This window comes from Amia ocellicauda, chromosome 21 (genome assembly GCF_036373705.1).
Source record: "Amia ocellicauda isolate fAmiCal2 chromosome 21, fAmiCal2.hap1, whole genome shotgun sequence".
Taxonomy (NCBI): domain Eukaryota; kingdom Metazoa; phylum Chordata; class Actinopteri; order Amiiformes; family Amiidae; genus Amia; species Amia ocellicauda.
The window spans coordinates 19,280,026-19,305,423 of record NC_089870.1 but is presented as its reverse complement, the minus strand read 5'-3'; the positions used below and the strand labels follow the sequence as shown (position 1 = coordinate 19,305,423).

The window sequence follows — 25,398 nt, the reverse complement described above, 5'->3', positions numbered from 1 at the left end:
TGGTAAGAATAGTTTTATTGTCAAATTAAATAGCACATCCATTTTCCTTCCTTTATAGCCATTACAAATGTATAGATACTACATGTATGACAATACTTTATTTTATATATATATATATATATATATATTTGTTTGTTGTTGTATTTACACATGCAGTTAGTACTGGCATCATGCTGCATTTGGTTAGTAGTAACATACATTACCCAGCAGACTGTGAGCAGAAGTTTTTTTCATACGCACACATTCCAGCAGCTGGAATACAGTATATATTTATGTAGTTTATTTTTGCAAATACCCTTGGAATGCTGCATGAGTATTTTTATTTTCACTGCCACAAAATCATCTGAAAATGGAAATTATTCATGTATTTATTGTTTGTTTTTCTTACACAGGGAGTTATCCCAACATTTTGCATAAAGAGAAGAAGAGTTTTTCCAATGAGGTTTTGAACAATGAGGTTTAGTATAAACCATCCAACAATACTCATAGATAATTAACAAAACAAAAGACAAATACAAACAAAAACAGTTCACTCAGAATAAGTGGTCAGTAACGGTGAGCTCCAACATCATATCCAAGGGACAGCAAAATCACAAGGAATATACATTCGGTTTGTATTTGTTTCCAATGACAAACATAATAAAACGTAAATAGAAAACAAAACCATACACACACTGACATTTAAAAATGGACAAACCAAATTCAGCATTCTAAGTGTTAAAAAAAAATAACAAAATCTGAGTTGGTCAGAAAATGACCACAAACGATCCCTTTTCTCTCGAGGAGAAAACCTATTACTGAGTGTAACAAAACATGAAAAAACTGAAAAGACAAAAAGCATGTTTATTTAAACTTAACCATTTCTGGAACAGCTACATCGGTCTTACAGCGCATCACAGTCCCACAGACCGGCTTGATCCCAATTCGAAAGCCATGCAGGGGGTACAGATGTGGATCTGACCACAGCTGGGCAGGGCGGCTCTCCCGGCTAATCTGGGAAAGAAGGCCGCATGGCAGACGGTGCGATGCTTGATAACCAGAGGCGAGACGCACCGACGCGTTGTGTGACACTAGTGTCATCGAAGTCTGACTTTCTAAAGTTTCAGTGGCCGTTTTTCCACTGCAGAAAGGGAGAGGGGAGTATCCCTCTCCCAGAGTTAGGAAATGGTAGACTGTTTAATTTAATCTCCAGAGCAGATCTCTTTAACAAAAAACAGAAACAAAACTATTTTCAAACCTATTTTCTTTCTCAAGAAGACGGAGGCGGATCTTCCCAATCATTCCTATTTAAAAATTAACAGAATTCCTATTTAAAACCATGCAAAGGCCCTGCAGTTTGACTGATGAGAATCCGGTCATTTCCTAACAGGAATGCTTCCAATGTAGTTCACGGGATTCAGACACAGCCCCCAATCCACCCGTCCAAACAGCGCGACTGAACAGACGCCACTGCGGCTACCTCAGATAAGCAGCCATGTGGGGGGGAAATAAACTCACCAGCAAAAAAAGAAGGCAAAATAATTTAACGGTTGTCTATTCGTAGTGCCTAGAGGGAACTTCGTTTCATGTTTGGCAAATTAAAATGAAATCCATACACATGCCAGGCAATGTTAATTTCTGCATTTGATTGTATTTTTTTGAATGTGTAAAGTTTTGTTCTTCAATATCCGACTCTTTTGATGCTTCCTGAAATGGAAGAGGAGGCCAGTAACATTCTCTGTAACACAAGTTCCAATATTAGAAATAATTTAAAACTATGACCGTGTGTAAAATATCGGTGGATAAGTCATTGAAAATATAGCGGCCAGTTCAATTTTTGCTCTTAACACAAAACAAAACGGGAACAAGCCTCTCTTTACATGTAGGCTACACACAATGGACTTTGGTACAGGATTCAGTCTTCACATTTACATTTTATTATGCAACAATATGCTTTTTTCTTCTTCTTCTTCTACTTCTTTTTTGGCTTTGCTTTCAATCAGTCCGTATATATATAAATGTTTATCCCCCACAGGGTCCACCACGCATACATAAAACCGTGTTTTGGAGTATAAAACTATAATAACAACCTAACTGAAAACAGTTTTATGCCAAGAAGCTTCAATAATGTCAGGCCATTTTCTTTTGTACAAATACTGGCATTCGTAATTGTGTGTGGGGAGGGGGGGGTGAAAATGGCTGCATTGGTTGAATTGAAAGCACAGTGGCAACAGCTAAAATAATACATCAGATGACAATATAATTCCGTTATTTCAATAAAAGAACACGTCTATGTGAATGCACTAACTGCTTTTTACGTGGCAGGTACACATTGAAAAATACACACTTTTTATATCATTTTTGTACATGGGTGAATATTATAAAAATTCTGCACAGGACTACATATTTACTTACGTACATATATATTTATATATAGATTACTCCTGTGCAGAAAACATATGTACACGTATTTGAGCTCTCTCCTTCCCGGGAGTGGCAGGGGGTGCCGGGGGGCCGCGCCGGTCAGGTTTTGTTGGCCGAGCCGGAGGAGCGGCGCAGCTTCACCGACATGCGGCTCTTGCTAGCACGAGGTGACATGGGTGAGGCTAAGTCGATCCCGTCTACCTGAGCTGCTGGACTTTCGCCCGGCTGACTCTCGGGGCAGGAGCCTGTGGAGACAGCACAGGGGTGGGGGGGGCACAGCCGTCAGAAGGGACTCGTCTGCCCCGCAGGTGGGCCATTAACAAGACTGCAAGCATTCGTCAGGACTGTCGGGAAAATGCGGCTCATAATCGTGCTGCAGCATTTTCCATCACATATCTCTTTAGAGCGTCCGTGCTAATGTGGCCTCTGTTAATGCAGATTATTACATTCAGGTCTAAATCAGCCTGGGTTGCCAGGGACTGGGGCAACTTGTTTTCTTTATTTAAAAAATACAATGAAACAGTGATTTGTAGGTGTAGCTCCGAGCTGAAAGATGCTGTATCTATTCGCGATGGAAATCTGAGCGTCAATCACTCGTGCGGTTGCACTGGTTCTACCCAGTTAGCTAGATATCGCATCAACTGCTTCAGCGCAAGGTGCAGCCAAAACGTCCCAATTAGGCCATTGCTAATCACCACAACATCTCCTAATCAGAACCAAGGCCTTTGACGGCGAGGTATTCTGGACCCCAGCCAAACACCGCATTAGTGACAAACAAGGTTGAATCGCTAATTTAAAGCGAATTATTGAAAGAGATCAAATCACCATCTACTTCAAATCACTGGATCAAATGCAGTACAATTAAATCACAAAAACTGGAGCACAGGTTTAAGTGTCCAGTGTGCAAGCATGGAGAAACAAAGCATTCATTTGCCTCCTGTATTCGGCTCGTGTTTAGTTCGCAGCTTGCACCCTGGAAGAAGTGTGGCTGGGTTGCCTGGTGAAACACACTTCCTGCATAGATCCGCGGCTGATTTGTGTGTGCTCCTGACTGATTTCCTAAATGAGTAACCACAAGAGACGCTAAAACTAATCAACACTCTACGATGTGACACCTATAACTCTACCAGGGAACTGGAGCCGAGCTCAGGGGTCAGGGAAGGAGCAACAGCATCAAAACAGATCAAACAAACGAAGAAAGGAAGTTTGCCAGTTTTGTTCAGCATACCATTCACAGCTAGCGTGAAAGACCTTCCGTTTCAAGCCTTTGCCCTTTACCTTGATGAGGCCAATGTTTTCTAGTGGAGGTTTGGGAAGGAGTAGAAATATCACAGCATTTCTCTCTTTGGTTGAAAAATGCGACACACAAAAGGGGGGTGGACAGGAGAGACAAAACAAAACGCGGGGAGAGAGAGAGAGAGAGAGAGAGAGAGAGAGAGAGGGGAGAAGAGATATAAGATAACAGGTGTGAGAAATGACACACAAGGTTGAAAGGGAATTAATAATAGGTGTGCATAGAAGACAGAAATAATGGCTGCATCTCATGTCAGAACTTGAACACTGACAGACAGCATACACACCGAGATGCTGACTGACACACACGGCAATGGTTTACTTACCCCGTTTATCATGCATCTTTCAATACAAACCCTTAATCCCACAGGCGCAACACATACAGGGGAGCAGGAGACGCTTAACTGCTGAAATCTGGGGCTTGCTTTCGAATTGTTTTTGTATTCAAAATATTTTTGTACCCTTGATTTCCACAAGATGTGCAGACTGAAGGTTCTGGCAGCAAGTACATTAGTAAAGTGAAGTAGTTTGGTGTTATTGTGGCCCGTTTATAGCATGTATAAGTGACAGCAGGCAAACTAACAACCTGAACAGTCCTCTGCATATACAAATATTTAAAAGTATCCGCCAGATGACCTTTAGTTCTTACATCCACTCAAAAATAGGGAAGGTATTTTCCGGAAAGTATGCTGAACAAGTCACCTTTGTAGGAAACATTTTGAAACTATTAAAAAAAAAAAAAAGGAAAACAAATGCGTACACGTAGGTTTTGGGTTTTGTTTTTATCTTAAATGTGTACCTCCCTTGAAATAGCCTGATCTCTTTAAAGTCCTCGAATGCAAACGTGGATTTGAGGTGCTATCTGGACCTGGTTGTAAATCTAGCCAATAAATATAAAAATCAAATAACAAAAGAGCTGCGTTCGTTGGAAAATATTTTGTCTAGGGGACGGCATTCAGCAGAGCGCTGTGCGTCTGCGGCGAGCGAGTGCCCGAGGGTTTAGAGGTGTCCAGTCTCTCCACTGGCGCCTGGGTTTTCCACGAGACAAAGCCTGCGCCCAGGAGAGCTAGCACAGCAAGTGAGCCCTATGCTACAGTGCCCTTGAGAGTTTGTCCAGTGGCTCAGAGACAGCTCTGTGAAAATCTTGATGCACAAATTAAAACGGCCAGGGAAGGACAGCCTGTGTCAATGGTCTCTTGGTTAAGGTTTCTTTAAAAATATAGGAAAAAAAAAACCTTAACACGCAGTATGGATTTCGTTGCGGCATCCCAAACGAGTCATCCATTCTCAGAGAGCATCCGCACCAAACATCATGGGTTACACAGAGGTGACAAACGGTGGTAGTCCATGCCAAGAAACACACCGTAACACAAGAGGGGTTACTTGACTAATGACAGAACAGTAGTAGTAGTAGTAGTAGTAGTAGTAAAAGTAGTAACAGACCCACGGTAAAACACAGCCTCTACCACTGGTTAAACACAACCCCGAGTCAATTGTTAGATGGGCATGCAGGCCGGTGGGTTAGTAGACATCAACCACGGGGAGGGCAGAGAGAGGTGCTCGTGTCGTCGTCCAAAGCAGGGCGAGATCTCGTTTAAGGTGGAGACAGAGGAGTCAGAGAGAGGGGGGGCTTATAACTTGGTTACAAGTGAAGAGTCAAAGAAAAAGCAGCCTTTCTTGCTTTTGAACATCGGGTCTTACCTTCAGATATTACACAAGTGACAGTTAATGATCTAAAGGGGAAAAATAAGATAAACGAAAAGGAGAAAACAAAAAAAACAAAGAAAAAAAGAAGAAAGAAAAATTGATCACTCAAGATTAGGAGGAATGAAGAGACCAAGAAGGTTAAAACACTACTGCTGACACCAATCACATCCTGCAAGGCAAGAGGCTTTTGATACTGAAAAATATGCCCTTTAAAAAAGGCGTCTGAAGACACAGAATTATACATTCTGGATTAGCTTATAATTATACAACTCAGAATCCTATCTGTATCTCTGTTAAGACATTTTTTTCAGTGCCAAAATTTATAATTTGTTCTCCACAGATTTCATCAAGAAGAAAAACAATCAGAAAACACATTGCGACTGTTATTCTCAACTTTGAATAACAGAGTATGTACACACCACACACAAATTAAAGCATCTGCAGGATTTAGAAATCTGCTGGACCTCCACAATGAGGCACAGTTTGGGATAGTGTCACAGATCAGACAGAAAATATCTGCCCAGGTTTATTCACAGTGAAGGAGGGAGGTGGTTTACCTGTTTTAAGCACACCTGATATTCTTCATGATTATATTTAGTTTTTTAAGGGGTGAGTATTTAAAAATATACATTTCCAATTAAGAAATTGACATGGTGGTCACATTCTCAGGTGATGCTTTAACTTTTATGCCATGTGTACGAAGATCATTTTCCGAGCCTTCTTCAGAGAAACAAACACAAAAAGGTTTAAACTTCAGTGCATGATTAAAACAAGCAGTGAGAATAACTAAATTGCTGTGTCTCTTTGAGCAGTGCTGGGATCAGGCATTATAAACATGACTGTTGTCAGAAACAACAAATTAGTTCATCTAAAAGGAATCCAGCAACGGATGTGAATATCCTACTCGATTATACATTTTAAAAGATGAAATGTTAAAGGAATAAGAACTGATTGGATAAGAGAGAATTCAGTAATTAAGGTTAAAAATAAAAACTCCTGAGATTGACCCTCAGGTTATGTGACAAATGGCTGCCATACTTGTGTTTTACTTCTCTATGAATGCAAGACTTCTGACGGGAATCAAAGCGAGGTTTACAGTGCAATCAACCGTTCAATTAAAGAAAAAAAGTGGGAGCCTAAAATAACAACATAATAAAGAGACCAATATTCAAGTCACAATGTTGATGATAAATGTGAACAACCAGCAGCTTTATTCATCTTTTGAAATGCTTCACAGAAGAGGTCTAACATTTTACTTTTAATGCTGCTGCTGATTTAAAATAAATTACTCCATTAATGTAATTTACCTACAGCTGGTTAACCAATTTAGTAAGAGTAACCGGTGGAGTTTCATTCTGAGTTGAATTACAAAAAAAACACCTGCACTCCAACACTCTCGGCAGTCTGTGAAGGATGGACAACAGGGTATCGGACAAATCGCACACCTTTGTGTTACGATTGCTGAACATCTTTTAAAAAGGCAAGGAGGACTGCATGTCTACAGTGATAGAGCAAGACTGCTCACAGCACTCAGAAAAAGATGCAACAATACAGTACAATAGCACAGAGACTTCTAAAGCATGGTGTATATGGCGGCGATTTCAAAGCGTGCACAAAGGGAACTTTGCAAAAAAGGTGGATGTTGACCTTTAGAACCGCTAATTAAAAGCTTTTGAAAGCAGATACGTTTCTTTTCGGTGTGATTTTTAAGTAGTTAAGGAGGTTTCAGTTGTCAAGGGCTTAGGCAATTAGCTCCACAAATCAGTTTCCTTGTATGCAAAGGTCCTGCCCCACCCACTGTGTCCGATCTGTGTGAGGGGAGGGAACGTGTACGTTTGATGCGACGTGTGTGCTGAGAAATGCAGCGTCTGAGATCAGGCTAACATACTTTCACTTTGACAAATCAACCACCGCACGACAAAATAGGGCAGCATTTTGTAATTCAAGAGCCCCTTTCAATGCGCCTTCTCATCTTTGTCATCAAATTAGGTTTTCCATTTTCCGTCCGGCTATTTAACTTTAACAGCTTCATTCGTCAGTCATTCAGTAGATCTCTCTGCGACTCATGAACCCATTGCTGCTGCATTCAAATTCCACCAAAGTAATACTAGCTGTACTATTGTCCACGCTGATGGAAATGTATAAGCTAATGTTTAAACCTACACACACACACACACGCAAACACAAAACGAGGTATTGACCCAGTTAACTCCTTGTTAAACTGTATTGTCTCTATGGGCATGATCTATTTCTGCTGTGAACAGGGCTGGACCTACCTGCGTCCGTAGGTATGTGGTGAAAGGGGGCCGGGCAGAAGACCTGCGCTGCGTAGTCTTCGAAGGTGGTGGGCTCACGGTGATGGTGCACAATCGTCTCCAGGTATCGCGCTCTCTCCTCGTAGCTGGCAGGCGTGTCAAGGATGAACCGGGGTGCTCAGAGGGCAACTTTCACACATCAATGGAAAGAGAGAGCCGTGGGCGAGTAACACGCGGAGGTCTTAGATCTTATACTAGAGGAGTTCACCTCAACTCAGCCAATCATGTTTTACAATGAGGTCACCAGAGGAGCATGAACACACTTTCACACAAGACCAGACAGTAAATCTCTACCTGTTACTAAAAGCAGTATCATGTTCTCATTCGTATTGAGGTCGCCTATTCTGGCCTGTCGCCGTGTCTTTTTGGATCTGATGGACACTAATTTGCCATCTTCCATTTCATAGATTTAGTCTCCATTCAGACTTACATCTCTTGAGCTAAAACTTTCCCCCTCGACGTTTCTCTCCACACAGACTGCAAACACAAACACACAGGGAAGGAAATCAGGAGGAGAGAAGCCAGCAGAGGCAACGGGATTTGAGAGATTGTCACAAAGGGCTCCAATCTTCACCTCCACCAGCACGTTCACGCTGGGCCCGAAATGAAAGAGATATTTAAAAAGAGATTGGGCCCGCGCGAGTTCTGGGAGCCTGGAAGTGCCAAATCACCCCACTGTGTCCGTCAGGCAGCGGAACACAGGTTTAACACAGACGTGTGGAGCGAGGCACAGGGAATTAAAGTCGGGAGGATCTGACGTGTTTCTCTCTCTCTTTCATAGTTTAGTCATGTCAGATCCCTCGCCCCCCATCCCCTCCTGCTTCATCACCACAGTCTCTGCAGCCTCCTCCCGTCGCAGGACCGGAGAGCGCAGCCTCCCGGGACACACCGAGATCTACCCCTTTCCCTTCGGCTCCGGGTGGGGGCCGACTGCGAGTGTGGGAGAGAGTTTCCTTCTCTCACAGCGGCGGGGCGATGCAAAAGGCTGCTGAACACAGAGCAGCAGGCAGCGCGATGCAATTATCAGGACAGAAGCCAACACGCTGGCTTGTAATCCTTGTGCCTCTGAAACAGAGAAATCTCCTCCTCCCTTCAACCCCCCCCCAAAAAAAAACTTGTTTTCTTTCTTTGTCATCTTATGCCCAGCACTAATTGAAATCCTCATGAGCCTTAAGCCCACACTCCCCTTCTCTCTCCGAACGGCAGAAAAAGCGGTAGTATGGCCGCACCAGGGCTGGGGAGAAAGTACTTGTGCATAAGCCCGTGACTCGGGGCAGACATGCCTTTAAGATGGAAACCTGGACAATCGCCAGTTTTGCCAGCTTCTCTGGTGTTCAAAATGGCTTTTATTTAATTTAGAAAGGGATTATAAACAGGCTGAAGCTCATTAGTAGCAACATATATTGAAAAAACTATAACAAATTCTCTATATACACTTTTCAACATCTGAGCTCTACAATTACAGCAGATCTTAAAAAAACAAATACTGCCGCTTCTTCATTTCTCCAGAAACACAACATATATCGGATTGATTCGAATGTTGTTTTCAATATTGTGACTTTGCCGAGGGTGGAAGGGCCACACATGGCTCGGCAGGTGTGCGTTGCTCTCGGACCGCGTCTGTTTGTGCATCACGTCCCCTCAGGTTGCACGCCACTGCTACCTTGTCGCCAAGACAACAAATCCTCCTCTCTATTAACTTAAAATGCACTTTGTATATAAAAAAAAAAGGAAAGGGAAAAAGAAAGAAACATATTTTTGCATTACACATCAACCCCAATAGCCCCAGTCTAGATATAGTGTAATTGGATTTTTGAAGGGCATTTTTTTAACAGCTTGTTAAAAGAAAGTATCTTTTTTTAAGAGAAACTTCACAGCTGCTGGTTTTTCCGTCGTTAATAGAGTCCTTCGGTTCGCAGCAGTCACTCTTGTATGGAAGGGAAAAAGCTGGCCTTTGTGTATTACCAGAAACTCATTTTCTATTTGGCTGAAAAGGGGAAAAAAATGCTTCTTGCTTCTCCCTCCTACTGAGCTTTTCATTATGTCTGGTGCACTCAACTCCTCGCTCTCTCAGGAAAGAGAGAAATTACCACTGAAGAGATACCAAAAATGAGCTTGTTAGCACATTACAAGTGAAGTATCTTGGTGGGTCCCAGAAATATTCCCAGTGGTGTGTTAATTCACCACTCTGAACATGCTGGTACTGATAGCTTTGCAATTGATCATTCCTCTTTTTTCACACTCACGGTGCTTGCCAGGAAGGGAAAAAGCTGGCAGACCACAGGAGAACTAGCTGCTATCTAAACAAGCTGTTTCCTTTTAAAGAACGGGGCCCTGGTCTCCTCTGACAAGAGCGGGCTCAAAAAGCAGCTGCGCTCCAGAATGGCTTTATTTTCAAAAGCAAGCGGACCGCTGACCTCTCGATTCATGGTTATTTCCAGCGCAGGCGATGGGATGGATGGAGTGGTGCAGCAGGGACGGAGGCGGCTACGAACTACCAGATTTATTTAGTCTAGGCTGAGGGAACGAACGCACTATTTAAATGCAATGCTACATCTAATTTCCTAATACAGCACAGGGCAGCACCACATGGTGTGATCAAAGCAGATCATTATCATCATTTTGCTTAAGATGAAGACCCATAGAGACCTGTCCCCAGTGGCAATTGCTTTACTACTCAGCATATATATACAAAAACACATTACAGAGTTAAAAGGAAGTTGCAACTAACATAAGCACACTAAAGGTGATCTGAAACCTCCCAGAAGACCAGTTGCTCTTGGGGTCTCATTTTCTCAGATGCCCATCTTTGGTTTACAGTAAGTTATGCTTCTGAATCGAGGGACCAGTTTCTCAGCAGTAATTTGTGCTCCATTAAAACACACAAGTAGCAAATAACTTGCATAAATTGCGATTTCCTTCAGCGGTTATGAAAACAAGCCCAGCATGGACAGGCCAAATAAAGCCCCTGTGTCGAGGCTCTGAGTAAAGAAGCACAGCTGTATGAGATACCAGGCTGACAGAGGGGCCTTCAGCACCTGCTCATCGAACCAATGCCTGTGCTTTGTGGGAGGTGATTGCTGTACATCGTGTTCTCTGTGCCGGAGCAGTTTGGGAGTCTGTGTTGATGCAGACTAGTTGCAAACTAGGTGAGCAGGAAGTCATTATCTCAGTGGAGTTAGCACTTACCGTAACCCAGACGCTGTTTAATAACAAAATGACGATTATTTACATCCGTTCGCACGTTGTTTGTACCATCTTTAGAAGCCACGCCTAGAACTGGAACTGCGACCAAGAGGCGAGTTAGCGGCGACAACACCGAACCTGTCATTTTAATAATGGACTCCTTTTTTATTCTCCTCTCTGACATTATCCTGCTTAAAACCTTAAGTGGGCTTTAGCCAGCCCCTCCAAATGAAGAGATGGCAGATTCCACCGAGCCTGAGAGAACCTGCCGTTTTAATCCCTGCCCTGAGCCATATTGCAAAGTGCATATTAATTACACTGTGTCTCAATTAAGACCGGCAGGCAGGACACCTGGCCCAGCCTTTATCTGGGCTCCTCTTGCCCTGCCAGCTGACAGGAGCCCCACAACAGGTGCACAGGCACAGTCACAGTCAGGAGAGGCCCCCATTAACGCCAGCCCCCACCAGATAAGACCAGGACTCTGTGTGACCTTTTGTCCCCACGAGAGGAAAGCAAAGGGGCCTGCTAATTGTCAACGGCACAAAAAAGTACAAGGTAGCACCAACATGAATAATTACATCATGTTCTGGTCTTTCCTAGTCTATTCACACTGAGTACTTGAAATCCAATTATAATGCCTCTCACAGTGCTTTTCCCTCGTTAAAAGGAGGTAATAATTACATTAAACATGATTCTATATGCATAAGTTTATATAATAACAAATAAAAAACGCATAAGATGAAAAATCAACAAAAACTGGCGTGTACTTCATAATAAAATAACAGTAATTCTCCAACTGCCTCAAAAACCTCCCGTCTGAAAGAATCCAGAGATGGCGTGCATCTTGTCAATAGACCACAGTCAACAACGAAATGGACAAGAGGCGCAATACCATTAAACCGTAGAAAGAATATATATATTTTTTTACTTTTTAGAAAAAAAAAAAAAAAAAAGAAAAAATATGAATAATTTAATTTGAGGAATTTTACAGACTGTAATTATAGACATCTATGTGTGCCCAAGTGCACGGTAATCCAGTTATTTTTCCATCTAATGCTTCTGCTATAAAGAGCCATAAAAGTGATTTTATTACCAGGATGGGCTGTAACAAGCCCCCGTAACCTGTCATTAAAACCAATGTCACAGCATTCGAGATGAGCCGCAGATTGGCCTGACTAATGCACTGAGCCTCAGGGAGCCCGACAAGGATCTGGGATTGGAGTTCAACGTCAAATTTCTACCTATTAATCTTGACTTAAACGCAATCCAGTCTTTGAGATATGGATTTCAGTGTATTCTGCTGGATCTATCTTTAAATCTGGGGGACTAATTAATGGGACAGATTTTCTCCCTCAGGCTACAGCCAATGTATTTTCAACCTTCAGGTTTTTAAAATTACTCTAAGATGCGAATATATACATATAGGAATATACCACACAAAAAACAAATTAATTTGCAAGTTAAACTGATGTTCCTACTTCAAATCAGATGAGAAATGTCAGGCGTATATATTATTGATCCATGTTTTTCAGTAAACGGTGAATGTTCATCTCAATCTACGGGCTTTAGCTTTATTTTAAGATGCTTTGATTCCAGTGACAGACCAACAGAGGCCCAAGCTGAAAGATTATAGCAGCGCCTAACTGGAAATCAGAGTGAGGAGCTTTATCGCTCCGAGCAGCGAAGTGACATCAGCACACAGAGAGAGAGAGAGAGAGAGAGAGAGTCAGATTAGTTTTTCCCGACGACTGGACCAATATTTTCTCTTTGCTAAAGTTTGCAACTTAATAAAAAGCATTTCCCAACACAGTGTATTGAATAACGATAATGCTCTGTTCACCTGCTCATACAAGGCACCCAATTAAAGGACAGTCTGCATTGATTGAAACATTTGCCTACAGCTCAGGCTGCAATCTCCCAGCGTTCCCCGAATCCACAGCGGCGTCTTAAGACCCTCCGTACATCTTAAACACCTTGTCAGTGAATCCTACAGATCCTGTGTTATTCCCCTTGGTAGTTTGCATTTCAGATGTATTTTCTTTCTAGTTCTTCATGGGCAGCAAGTTACATTGGGGTACATGAGTGCATTATTCTTACCAATGATAATGCAAGGAAGGATTTTAATAAACAAGGACATTCAAGCCCCGCAACACCAAATATTTCAGATCTAGGGGTCTTTGGGCTGCAGCCGAGCCCGGGCCGAGACCCCATTCGTGTGAACACGGCACGGCGCTGGCCCCGGCCACGCAAACGGGAGCTGCTTGAGTCACGATCGGGGAATTAAATTCAATTTAAAGAGGCCGGCTGCCTTAATGCTTTACAGGATATCACTTGCTCACATGAGTGTAGATGCTTAATTAAGGTCTAAAATGAGTGAAACAGGAGAGGCTGTTGCACGCAGCCCAAAACACAAACGGAGGGAAAAAACAACTTAATGCAATCTGGTCCGGCACAACACCAATTAATTACTCTTGCCATTTTCTTTCCCCTCCTTCTACTTAACGCTCCCTCCGTTCTAATGAAAAATTAATCAGTGGCCAGAAGCCTTTAGTGGCAAACAAATAATGTATAGAGATTAGATCGGATCCTCCTCTTTTCTCTTTCTTTTACATCAACAAGCCACAATTAGTGGAGAGAAGTCCGCCCCCTCCCCCGCGTCCCTCGCCCGCCCCCGAGCCACAGCAGGTCACAGCGTTTGTGGCGGCACAATGAGGCTATTGTGAGAGCTGGCGACGTGAACTGGGGGACCTGTTCCTATTTGGCGGCGGGGGCTGGAGAGCCGCGAAACAATGAGCCCCCGAGCCAGGTTTCATCAGCTCGCTTGCCACGGGAAGCCAAGAAGAGGGAGAGAAGGCACTGACCCAAGCTTTCCCTATCACGCCGAGCCATATGCTGACCCCAGCCGCCCGGCCGCTTTATCACCGCGAATCAGGAGCCACAGTCACCCGGCTTCAATTCCCACTTCACCGCTTCCCTCTCTCACACACACACACACACACCACTGGACCGGCGGGCCAATGGGGAAGCCTGCACGGCGTCTCGGCCTTTCTTTGCCCGGCTTTTTATTTTTTCATTTTCACTGCGTCTCTGCCTCCACAATCGGCCCCCAACAGATGGATGGTGGCTGTGGCTTGCTGAGTTACAATTTTTTTTTTTTCCCCTTCCAAACAGCTTGTGTGTCTGCCCACCCCCCCTACCCCCCCAAGCCAAGGCAGATCAGTCAAAAAGAGGGGGGGAAATAAAATAAGGGGTGTGGGACCTGAGGCAGGATTCTGATTCCATTTCTACAATTAAAAAAAATCACAAAATGCTATCTTTGGGGCTCAAGACAAATGGCCCACCAGCTGTAAAAAGAGTAGCAAAAACAGAGAGAGGGGCAAGGGGGTCAGGCTGCTTTCACTTGATTCGAGCACTGCATCACGAAGCCACATCACACGGCAGCATATGGTAATGTCAATACAATGATATACATTTATTTTTTGCCATCACCATTTGCAATGCTTGTAAAAAGTCTAAGCTGGATCACGTCTCGTACCACATAAAGCTCTCCGAACACCAAACCCGAGCAACGATTCCGGACACAAATGCACTGTAGCGGGTTTTGATTCGTGTTAGATTTTTACTCCAGTGGGATTACTTTTCAAACACCGATCTGGGTTTCGAATACAGGGGCAAATTAAGGGCTGGCAGTTTCCACACACACAATTTGCATTGGTTCTAAAGCCGAGAAGTTTTCCTTTCAACAGACAAGATAGAGATCAGATCAATGAGACGGGGAGGTGGGAACTTCTACGGCCCAGAAGTAACGACTATAATTTAGGGTGGTATATTTACAGAACAATGTGAAGAGTGTATCTTGAAGAAAACAGGATCGGTGGTGCTTAACAACAGTATGTTCAAAGAACACTTGTTGCTAAAGATACCTCAGTGTTTAATCTAAATCACATCAGTGAACTACCAATCTAACAAAAGCTAATTCTGTGCTCCTCTCTTGGATTTGCACTTCGGCCTTGAGTTGTCTGTTGATGCTTTAGGGATAATGTCTAAACATCTGTGTCGTCAAGTAAATCAGCTCAAAAGACACTTTTTTTCAAATTGTGTGGTTTGTAATAATTTTAACATGATGGTCTCATGTGGTTTGGGACTATCATGCTACAATCACGTCTCTTGTATAAAAGCGTGCACTGTTGAAAAAATATGAATATTTAAGGAGTTAAATACAAAGAAAGGATTTTTTTTTTTATCCTTTACAAAAAAACAGCAGAAGGGTAAACTTTGCCAAGTTTTCTTTGAAAAGTGTCTTCTAAAGAGCTCAATTAGACAGCGCAGATGTAATGGTAATCTGCAATCCCCAGTTGTTCAAATCAAAGGCATTTAAAGCCATGCTTTGGAATTATTCACTGCAGAAAAATTCCTGCTTCTGTCAACGTTATCAACAGGTAACTAATAGATCTAGCCTGTACTTTTCCCCCTTGGGCTCAATCGTTACTTCGAACCCTATCTACTCCTCACTCCCCTGTGATGCATTAAAAGTCTAATTGCTTGATCAAGCCATTAAATTTGACACGGGGGACAATCAACAACACAAAGCACCTTTTCCATGACAAAACAATCAGAGTTTTCAGCTAAATGTACTTCAATTATAACCGAGGCAAGATAAGGCAGGACGGACTGTGGAGAGATCGGCGCTGGAAAGACATCCGTCGATAATGACAGATTACTGTAATTCTGGCTGTCAGGATGATCGACCCGTGCAACACACGCCAATCAATACCACACTCCTGTATTGAGCAGAGCACAGATACACAGATGTGTGAGATTGCGTGCAGCGGAGACTCAAGCTGGGCCAAACAATCGTTTTCGCTTAGAGGACAAGTCAGATGAGAACATTTTTTCGGCTGTGGAATCTTTAGAAACAGGGGAAGCGTTTAAAGTGGAGGAAAGTGTTGCCAGTGGGGTAAGTAGGATGATGATACTTTAGGGACACTGCAGCCCACAGCCTCTCCAGGGCCTGCCTCAAACAGAGATGCTTCAAATCTAGCTCTTTACGAGTCACAAAAAAAAAGAAAAAGCATTTAAAAGGAAAAATGGCATAAAAAAACCTTTTCGGAGACAAATCTGCATAAACAAAAGAGGAAACATGATGCACTCCAGAAAGAAAGTAAATAAATGCAAGAAAATATCCTCAATTTAACTTAAGATTCAGAGTTTTCACTGCTTTTTCACTGTGTAACACATCGGTCAACCCTTTCGTTGCAATACCTGTAGTACCATGAAAATAAGGCTACATGTGCAACTCTCTGAAACATGTCCCCATCTGACAGTACAGGGGCATTTATTACTGATTAAGGTCATAATTATAATACAACTGATGCCCCAGACTAGATCCCTCTTTTCCCCCTAAGTTTTCCCACTTTCTCAGACTTCTCAAACAACCCCAACAACCTCAGTAAGCAGCCAAAGCCTCTCGACACTGTAAAATGCACCACTACGGCCAATCTGCAGTACTGGCATGGTTAAAAGTTACGAACAGAAATTAAACACACAAAAGCACCGTCTCGCATCACGACAGCCAAGGCGAGTCTTTGTCACGGCCTCCCCGAACGAGAAAAGATGATGACAACTTACTTTTCTCTTTTTAAAGTAGTTAACGGTCTCACAGAGTGCTAAACTACCACAATTTACTCTCAAAGAAAAATAATAAGAGCTGCATTTGGTCTGTTCCAGGGGATTGAATCTGATGCGTGTTAACTGTAATAGAAGAAAGAAAAAAAAATACTAATAATAAAGAAAAAGAACTTAAATTGCCATACATTTCAAAGCAAATCACTTTGCATCATCACACACCGAGCGCTGTGATCAGCCCCCGTGATTCAGAGCTTCACGATCTGCAGCACATTTTGTATAGAAGGTAATGTCCACGGCCTGGTGAATGAAAGAAGACGTCAATATTTATTGAACAGTCAAAATTCTCTCATTTTCCTCCTTGGTTATGAACCGAGCTGCTGTCAATTCTTCTCAGCAGAAACACAAGTCAGTGTGGCATGGAGGGGCGGGGGGGGGGGCCAGCGATGCCATTAAAGGCAATCAATGCCACGTGCCGGTGCCAGTCTGCAGCTTCACATCATCAACTCAAGCGCGAGGTGACATATGTCTCATAATACACATATAGAAATAAATGCGACGGAGGAGAGGGGGGCAATATTGATTTCGCGGCCGCGGTGTTCTCGGAGGCGAGTCGTTCGGCAGAGTCTGACAAGTTAAAACGCCTCAGATGCGACGTATGCGCATTCCGGCATAACTGAAGTGGAAAAATCGTGGGGGGGCGGACGGAGGGTGTCAATCCTATATCAGTTTTATAACTCAAACTCATGCCCTCTTTTGTTCCCTCATCATATTTTCTGTGCCGTCGACCACAGCCATCCTGAAGACGCCATACACGGAAAAAGATGACCGAAATGACCATTACTAGCAGCTTTGAACCTTACCTTTTGCCGGAGCTGGTTAGGAGTACGCAAAGATAAATGCCAAAACTGAAAGGATACAAGTTCTGGTAGAGTGGAATCAGGGCTTTGAGGGCCCGGCTGGCGTTGATCGCCGTGGCTCTCACCAGCGTGGGCATAATCTTCTCATCCACAATGGCGCCATCGAACAGGGGGCCGAAAAAGGGAACCTGGTTGATAAACACACACACGTTTCGGTTGTTGTTTATTGACGCTGATGTCTAAGTCAAGTATTACTGTTCTTGCTTCTATTCCCAGCCTTGTAAGTGAAGGTTTTAAACGTTTCAAAAAGCACCGCCAAGTCAAGGAACATTTGTTTCCCCTTCCCCACAGCTATAACAAATATTCACTGACTTAAACAGACATAAGGAGGTTTGCTCTAATATAGCGGGCCTGATGGTTTTCAGGGTGCATACAAATGCAGGGGGGAAAAAAAAACAAATCCTTCACAGAGAAAATGTCATTAATAAGTTATTTTAGTCCATGAATTGGCATTTATACTTGCCAGACATCCCTGGCCTTCATCTACTTATCTTTTCACATTTCCGCAGACGGGGTTAAGGCAGAATGGAAAAGCTTGCGTTTCATCTTTTCGGTAGCGAAATTTAATTCAAGACATTTTATTTATTCAATTAAAGGTACTGAGGAACAAGTTGCGAATTAGTCGTGCAAATCATATTGTAAACATCCATTTCTAGCCTTCTTTCCCCCTCCTTCTGTACACACGGTTACATAAGTACTCAAACATACAAACCTGAAAAGATGAATTGGCTTTACATTCCCCACCCCCTGATGTTTCACTCATTATCCTACAACCTCAAGACAAGTCACATGTGATAAAGAGGCTGCTGGAAAGGTTTACACTAAGCCCCCGGTGGCAGCGGTTCTGTTGGAAACCCACCTCGGGCTTCTTCAGGATCTGGATGCTGTACATGTGGTTCTTCATCGGGTAGATGACAATGAGGACGTCTCCAAACTCCGTGGGGATGATGCCTCTCCTGTAGTCCCGGGAGTGCTCGGACCACACAATGTGCACCTCGTCGTTGCCCAGGTGTCTCAGCTACGGGAGACGGAAGGGAGACATTCATCTAGACCGTACGCCGAAACCCACAAGTGACCGTTGGCTAGGATTTGTCTTTGACACATTTATGGGAATATCTTCCGAACGTGTGCTGTAGTCCACACCCTCTCCAACTCTCTGCATAAAATGATGGGAAGTTATAGAGAAGGGTCAGGAAGGCCATTGAATTGCCCTGACTTCTAATTTGTGAGCAAATGTGGCAAATGTTTACCACTGTGTAGTAAAACAACCCCTATGAATACCATTAACTTTCTATTTTGTGTTGTTCACACTACACAGTTCACGAATATAAGATTTTGTGAACAATTTACTTCAGACTCCACTAAATAAACTGGATATTAGGCCCTTTGTATGTAGACACTACACACACACACACCTTGGTTGTCCTGTACCAAATGCAACGAAAAATAATCTGACAACATTTGACTGCTTCGAGTGACCTTGATGCATGACAGGTAAGAGGCGAACCCGACTCGGCTCAGACGTTCCTCATCCATCTTTCCCAGTGTACTCAATCACAGCTGGGGCAGAGATCATTTAAAGGTGTCAGCCTCCAAAGGGGCAATTTCACCCCTTCTTCCCCGAGAGTGTACAAAACAAAATGACAGACAAACACACTGTGCCGACTGGAAGCTCTGACACACTTCAGAGACTGGATAACATTGTTTACAGGTCTTATCCGTGCATCTCTTTCTGGATGCCGTCTCCCCCACCGGGTCAAATTTCATTTAATCCTGAAGAATCATGATATAATCCTAACCAGGGGGACAGGTCAAATCTAATTTGGATACATTACAGCCATGTGCTGTGCAAGTTAAAGAGTTGCCCTCCAGGGCTGGGACAGGCCTCCAAGACGCACAGTGGTGACTAAATGGCTAAACGGCAGATCGCTTTCCCTGATATGGCCGAAAATTGACGCCATGAAGGATGGCGAATGAAAGCGAGGTTGTCACTGATAAGCCAAACATTTCGTTGGGGAAATCGAATCACTGGTTTGGAAACGGGCACCAAATCTGAAATAATGCAGGTTGGGCTGCATTAAATTCCTTTCATCTGTTTTGAAGTGTCATTCCTTAAAGTCCTTAAAGGAAACAAAACGGTTGCATTAATCCTAGCTTGTCAATTTGCCTCGTACAGACGGCCATGTTCGAGAGACACATATTAATACTATTAATGTGCCATAGCCGTATAAGAGATGCACGTTTCATTCGATTAGGCCAATATGCTCGCACCCTCCCTCTACAATCCCCGCTGTCGTCTATAGGGTCGAATCTACGTGCTTACAGTGAACAGAGGAGGCTATGGTGACTGGGAGGTGACTGCCGAGTAAAATTATCAAGAGGTTCAATTTTGTGGTCAACTGCTCCCTTGCTCTGCTGGCTGTCAGACCAGCTTCTCAAAGTCAAACCCGTAGACCATCGGGGCTTTTAACAGAGTAAGACAGTATAAGGATCACAAAATTTGAAAATCGCTTCCTTCATTGGCCAGAGCTGTTCAGGTAAAACACCTGTATCGATTTAATTAGCTGGAACTAATTAAATGAGGAATCTTCAATAGCGGCCCATCCTTACGCCAACCAAACACCAATATAAAACAAACAATCCCTCTGTGAAAGTGAAACGACGAGACCTACTGTCCCACCTGTAGCGAAACAACCGAGGAATCCCAGACTAAGTTCCACACCGCCAGCACGCCACTGGGTCTTAATTTATTAAAACTCCTGAATCATTAGCCAATAAAGCGACATGAAACACATAAAACAAAATGCCTTCCTCTTAATAACACGTAAAACAATAGGAGGGAAATTAAACCTCACAGCCAACAAATCTGTCTGGTTATTGCAGGTAATTATACCATCATCTGCAATACAATTTCCGGGACCCTGATCTCAAATGAAAAGACATTGATGGCTCTGGTTAGCTACGGGCTAGGCCGTATTTTTCCCCGAACTGACTGACTGTTATAATCCAATTAGGCCCCCTGAACTTCCCTCTGAGGTCAAGTGGTTCCCTCCCTCTCTCAATATTACATTCCTGTCTGCGCTCGTTAACGAGTCTACTGAATAGATTAGCACCGTATCACCTCCAAAGATATATGTAGAAGGAAACAAGGGGACAAGGCTAATGACATGCAATCGGTCATTCCGAGCCGGGACGTGCTTTGCCAGGCCTGATATCAGCCGGGCCGAGATGAAGTCATTATTGCTAATGTGGAATTTATTAGATTTCTGCAAAGAAAAATACCAATACAGAGAGGCATTTATAAAGAATAATCAGAGCACAACGGCAACGTCTCCGCAGAGTTAGTGCGTCTGATAGGAAGCGCTTTGTCCGAACTGTCCGAGGAGAAAAATGGAGAGGGGGTAATTAAAAAGGAGATGATTTGCTATAGAAGAGAAATGCATGAGCCTTTATCACTAGAATTACTCAATCTGGCTCCTGCTGGAACAGGGCCTGTGCAGGTTGTAAGGAAGCACCTTTAATAGGTTCAAATCCGGGTTTGTTTGTTTGTTTATTTATTCACAGATTATTTACACTATACACAGGGCCGTAAACTGGAGCAAGTGAAACAACTGATGCTTCTCGAGTATTAGCCCTCACCTTTTTGGTCAGAGAATCGTCAGAATCGGGGGGCATTCTGGTGGAGACGTGAAACATGACCTCTACAGTCGACGTTGCGAAGTAGGGAGTGGTCATGCCCGTGCTCTTGTTTCTCTGAAGGCCCCCCATGAAGCCGCAGTGGTTCGTCAGATTAACCTGTGTGCACAGACGAGAATAAAAAAATTAAAAAATCTTGTTGAGGTAAAACAGGAGACGTAGAGATGACTATCTGACGAAGATGAAGTTCGCGAACAGGACAAACTTGTGAGATAGATCTTTGATTTTATTCCATGTCTTAAAGGTTTGTTTTACACAGATTACTTTCTACAGTTCACAGAGAAGTGCGGTTCTCTTTTCTTCTAGGTTTAATATTCGATGACACACAAGATCCTGGGACAAAAATAACAATATTCACCCTTTAGCCCAGTGGAGGGGGCTGCTGTAATCTCGACACCGGGTAGACAGACTGGGTGAGAGATCAGACAGGGGTGACGAGAGGGTCTCTTACCTCCCAGCCCAGTCCTGAGACGAAGTCCTCGTAGGCCTGACTGCCGCTGGTGTTGGACAGTATGGAGTGCTTGTCTTCCTGTCCTTCGGCCACATAGAACACCGCTATCTTGTGCGTCTCTCGACTGATAACATGAATGAATAATACGTATCGTTCATATTATCATCATCACTGCTACTTATAGCTTAAATACAAGACCCTCATCAGCTCAGGCATTCTTATGAATTGGGACAAAACTCGTCCAGCTGTACCATATTATGTTATTTAAAGTAAAAATGTAATTAGAAATTGGAAAATGTGATCAAGTCATTACTCTAAGTGACATGCATATATGCTTACAACTGATCAGGTTATTATGGAAATATTTTTATTTCCCCCTATTAAACTGTTGCGTCTCCCAAGAAATCCCCTGTACAACACAACAGACTACAAATCAAAGTATTTCAAAAAAGGGTTAAACATTGTAAAATCTCTCAAAAAGTCATAATTACCGAAAGTTAGACTTGTTAAAAACATGGCCATAGTAATGTGTGACAAATAATGTAATGTATGCTCAAGCAAGGCCTCCAACAAAAAGTGTACAGGGTTTCTGTCCAAAAAAAAAAAAAAGGTTATACATCAGGAACATTCATAGACAGCTATGTTCTTAGGACCCCATTATCACTTCACACTTCAGATGGTCTGGTAAGAGCTACACTTTTTGATAATTTCAACAAAATATAAAATTATTTCATCATGGTCACAACCATAAGCGGTCAACTCCGTCAGCCATAACCATTAAGATTTGACGTTGATTTATGAACAAAATATGTTTATTTTGATTAGGTTGTAGTACCAGTTAGCAGACTGAAAAAAATCTAAATGGCTGCTCCCTGTTCTGCTTTGTTAAGAGGTAAAACGCGGTGTTTTGTCAACTCCGTCACATTTGTCTGACAGAGTTGACTGCTATACTGAAAGAGTAGACATAACATTATTTCCCTCTAATAATCAAATGTTATCAGCAAAAAGGTTTAATTTACAATATTATTATTTATTTATTTATTTATTTATTTATTGGCAGACGCCCTTGTCCAGGGTGACTTACAAACATAAGTGCAATACAAAGTGCTTATATTATTCATATAAATACTTACTGTTAGAACTACCTTATTGTTTTCACGCACAATTTGATGTACATACTGTATATCTACTGTTATGATACATTTAATTATCATCTAGTTCTCATTCTGCAGTTATAAGGATCAAATGTTTTGATCATTAAAATTATGAAATTTGAAATTATAATTTGCAGGTTAGCATTGAAAGTTTAATTTGAATGAGTAGAAAAAGTTATGTGCATGGTTGGCTTGCTTGTTGGTGTGATTTGATGTCAACAAAGATTGATTTTTAAATTAATAAAATGGAAAATACATTACGATTTTTCCCAGAAACAGGGTTGATATACAAAATACTTGTTATTTAACACCCAGTACTTTTCCTTTGCTTTTAAATTGTTTTTTGTGTGTGTCATTTATCTAAAGAAGAGAGTAGGATTTCAACACCAAGCGGTGATGCAGGACTTCATGTAAATATAGGTATACAAATAAATGTATATAAAACATTTAATCACATATTTCCAAACACATTAACTAAAATCAACAATTTCAATTAATCAAACTTCTCTTAGGATGTTTATATCAGAATAAAATTTAGTTTGATAGTGTCTGACGGAGTTGATCAAATACTGGGCCTCAACTACATAAAGAGCTTCTCACACAAAAACTCAATTCAAGTCAGGAGGTTGTCAGTTGGGAGCTCATAGTCGTTCGTTCTTTCTGTGTTCTTACCACTGCCGGGAGTCCAGATTCTTCAGCTCTCTCAGAAGCTTTTCGTTCTTCTTCAGGAGGTGGAAGTTGCTCCTGGAAGAGATCAAAAAGAGCACAGCTCTGACTTCCTGTCCCTTCTGTGAGAGGAGCGATTGTAAAGGCTTGGGCTAGAGACTCATGAATTTCTAACATGGTCTGCGGTGACATAAGGCCAGACATGTTCATTAACACATTTACATTTATATAATGACTCTCATTCGCATTTCAATTAACATAACTGGTTATTGAATAAAATGACCAAGCCAAGTGAAGGCAGATGATGCAGTGCCTTAGCTGAATGACTTTAATGAGCTTAAATATGCTGGCTGGTGAGTTAATCAGACGCTGGTGGTATTTTAGAAATCTATTTGTGATGTTGCACTTACTGATCAAACTATGACTCACATGTAGGGGGGGAAATGGATTCGGATTTATGCAACAAATGTTTCACCTTCTTAAATGTGGGGATACATGAAATGATCCACTTAAAGGGAGCGGAAATGCAGCGGGGATAACAACGGAGCACAAAAAATTACAGATCATCGTGACTCCCTGTGGTTCAGATTAAAAAAAAAAAAAAAAAAACACCCCAGTCTGGGATAAACAGAAAGTGATTACTCGAAGAGCTCTCCAACTTACCGACAGACAAAACCCACTGTAGACGGCTCTACCTTAATTAAGACAACATTTAGCTAATTGTCCGTTTGTTTGTTTTTCACACGTGTGCCGGGGGAAAGAACATGCTTCTATAAACAGAACAGCAAAAGCCAACTCGAAATATAAAGGCAGTGCTTTTCAATCGATTACAGAACAAAACTCTCTTCTTCATAAACCTGCTGCTACAGTTCTCTGTGCAGCTCAGTCTCGAAACATACTGTGGCGTCTGCGACCCGAACAGAGGGATCGTCGAAAGAAACAAACAAATGGTCAAAAAAATAAAATTAATTAACTGTTGCAGCTGTTGTCTTCTTTTTTGGGAGAATTAGAATGAAACATTCCAATATGTCTCGGGGATGAATAAAATAAAATGCATGCTACCCTGTAAAAGCTTTATTGTAAATAGTATCAAACCTAAAAAGATCTAAACCCGTTATACCTGAACTCTCCATGATTGCATTCAGATCAATCCCTATATTGGCAAGTGTGAAAATAACACTGCCCTACACATAAAGCCATGTGATTGGTCCGCGGCGAGGTGCATTTAATTCGTGTTTACTATATTATTACACACAATGCCAGACCACTCTCGCCACAACTTTTGTTTTGTGACCTGTACAGAAATCAAAAGAGCTGCCGTGGATTGCTATTGATTTCACTACCGACACTCAAACAAAAACGCGGCTCTCGCTTTCCGTTCAGCTGTCTGTTGGCGCTTTTAACATTCTTGTAGGTTTTTCCCAAAATGTAGAGAAAGTGCTTGCACAAGGATACAATGTAGCATCTTTATATATCTAGAAATAATAAGAAAGTTGCCAATTCTCTAACGCTGCAGTCATGGACGTCTTTGAACATAACGGATTCCACCGCACCGCAGGGAAAGCCACCCGTTTTTATTTCTGTGATGGTTTTCTGCCCCTTCGCCGCAGCAGCCAAAGATAAAACCCGGTCGAGTACCAGTGGAGGGGCGGCTCGGCAGGCAGGAAGCTGCGCCGGTTCACAATATCAAAGGAAACCTGACAACACAGAATCGAATTCGTTTTCTCCCCCTTTTGACAAGACCTCTTTATTAGCGTGTTACAATGTAATGGTCTTCATTTTCCACCCATTGAAAGTAAGCTATTTTGGATGCGCATAGGAAGCAGCATGAAAGAGTGATATAACACACGCCGCACAATGCCCGCGCATTGCAATACCTTAGTCTTCGCCCAAGGATGAATAATGCAAGGATGCCGCAGAACGAGGGCAGGACAATACTTCATTAAAAAAAGCCCCCAGTCCCCAGTTCTCCTGCTTTTTAT

The 25,398-nt window shown here is 42.5% G+C and overlaps 1 protein-coding gene across 5 annotated transcripts in view; it reads right to left on the bottom strand.

The window, feature by feature from the left end:
• ralgapa1 (Ral GTPase activating protein catalytic subunit alpha 1) overlaps positions 1 to 25,398 on the bottom strand; it is a 54,816-nt gene continuing 29,418 nt past the window's right edge. For 2 of the 5 annotated variants that reach the window (XM_066694689.1, XM_066694690.1), the window contains exons 34-40: positions 23,423 to 23,494; positions 21,597 to 21,720; positions 21,089 to 21,244; positions 18,309 to 18,467; positions 17,450 to 17,577; positions 7,680 to 7,804; positions 1 to 2,648 (exon numbers count right to left, since the gene is read on the bottom strand). In XM_066694689.1, the coding sequence (XP_066550786.1) occupies positions 2,503 to 2,648; positions 7,680 to 7,804; positions 17,450 to 17,577; positions 18,309 to 18,467; positions 21,089 to 21,244; positions 21,597 to 21,720; positions 23,423 to 23,494 (910 nt within the window). In that variant the 3' untranslated portion in view covers positions 1 to 2,502. Of the gene's footprint in view, positions 2,649 to 3,680; positions 3,747 to 5,397; positions 5,430 to 7,679; positions 7,805 to 17,449; positions 17,578 to 18,308; positions 18,468 to 21,088; positions 21,245 to 21,596; positions 21,721 to 23,422; positions 23,495 to 25,398 lie in introns of those variants that run through there. The other 3 variants (XR_010805197.1, XM_066694691.1, XM_066694692.1) reach the window with 3 other exon arrangements.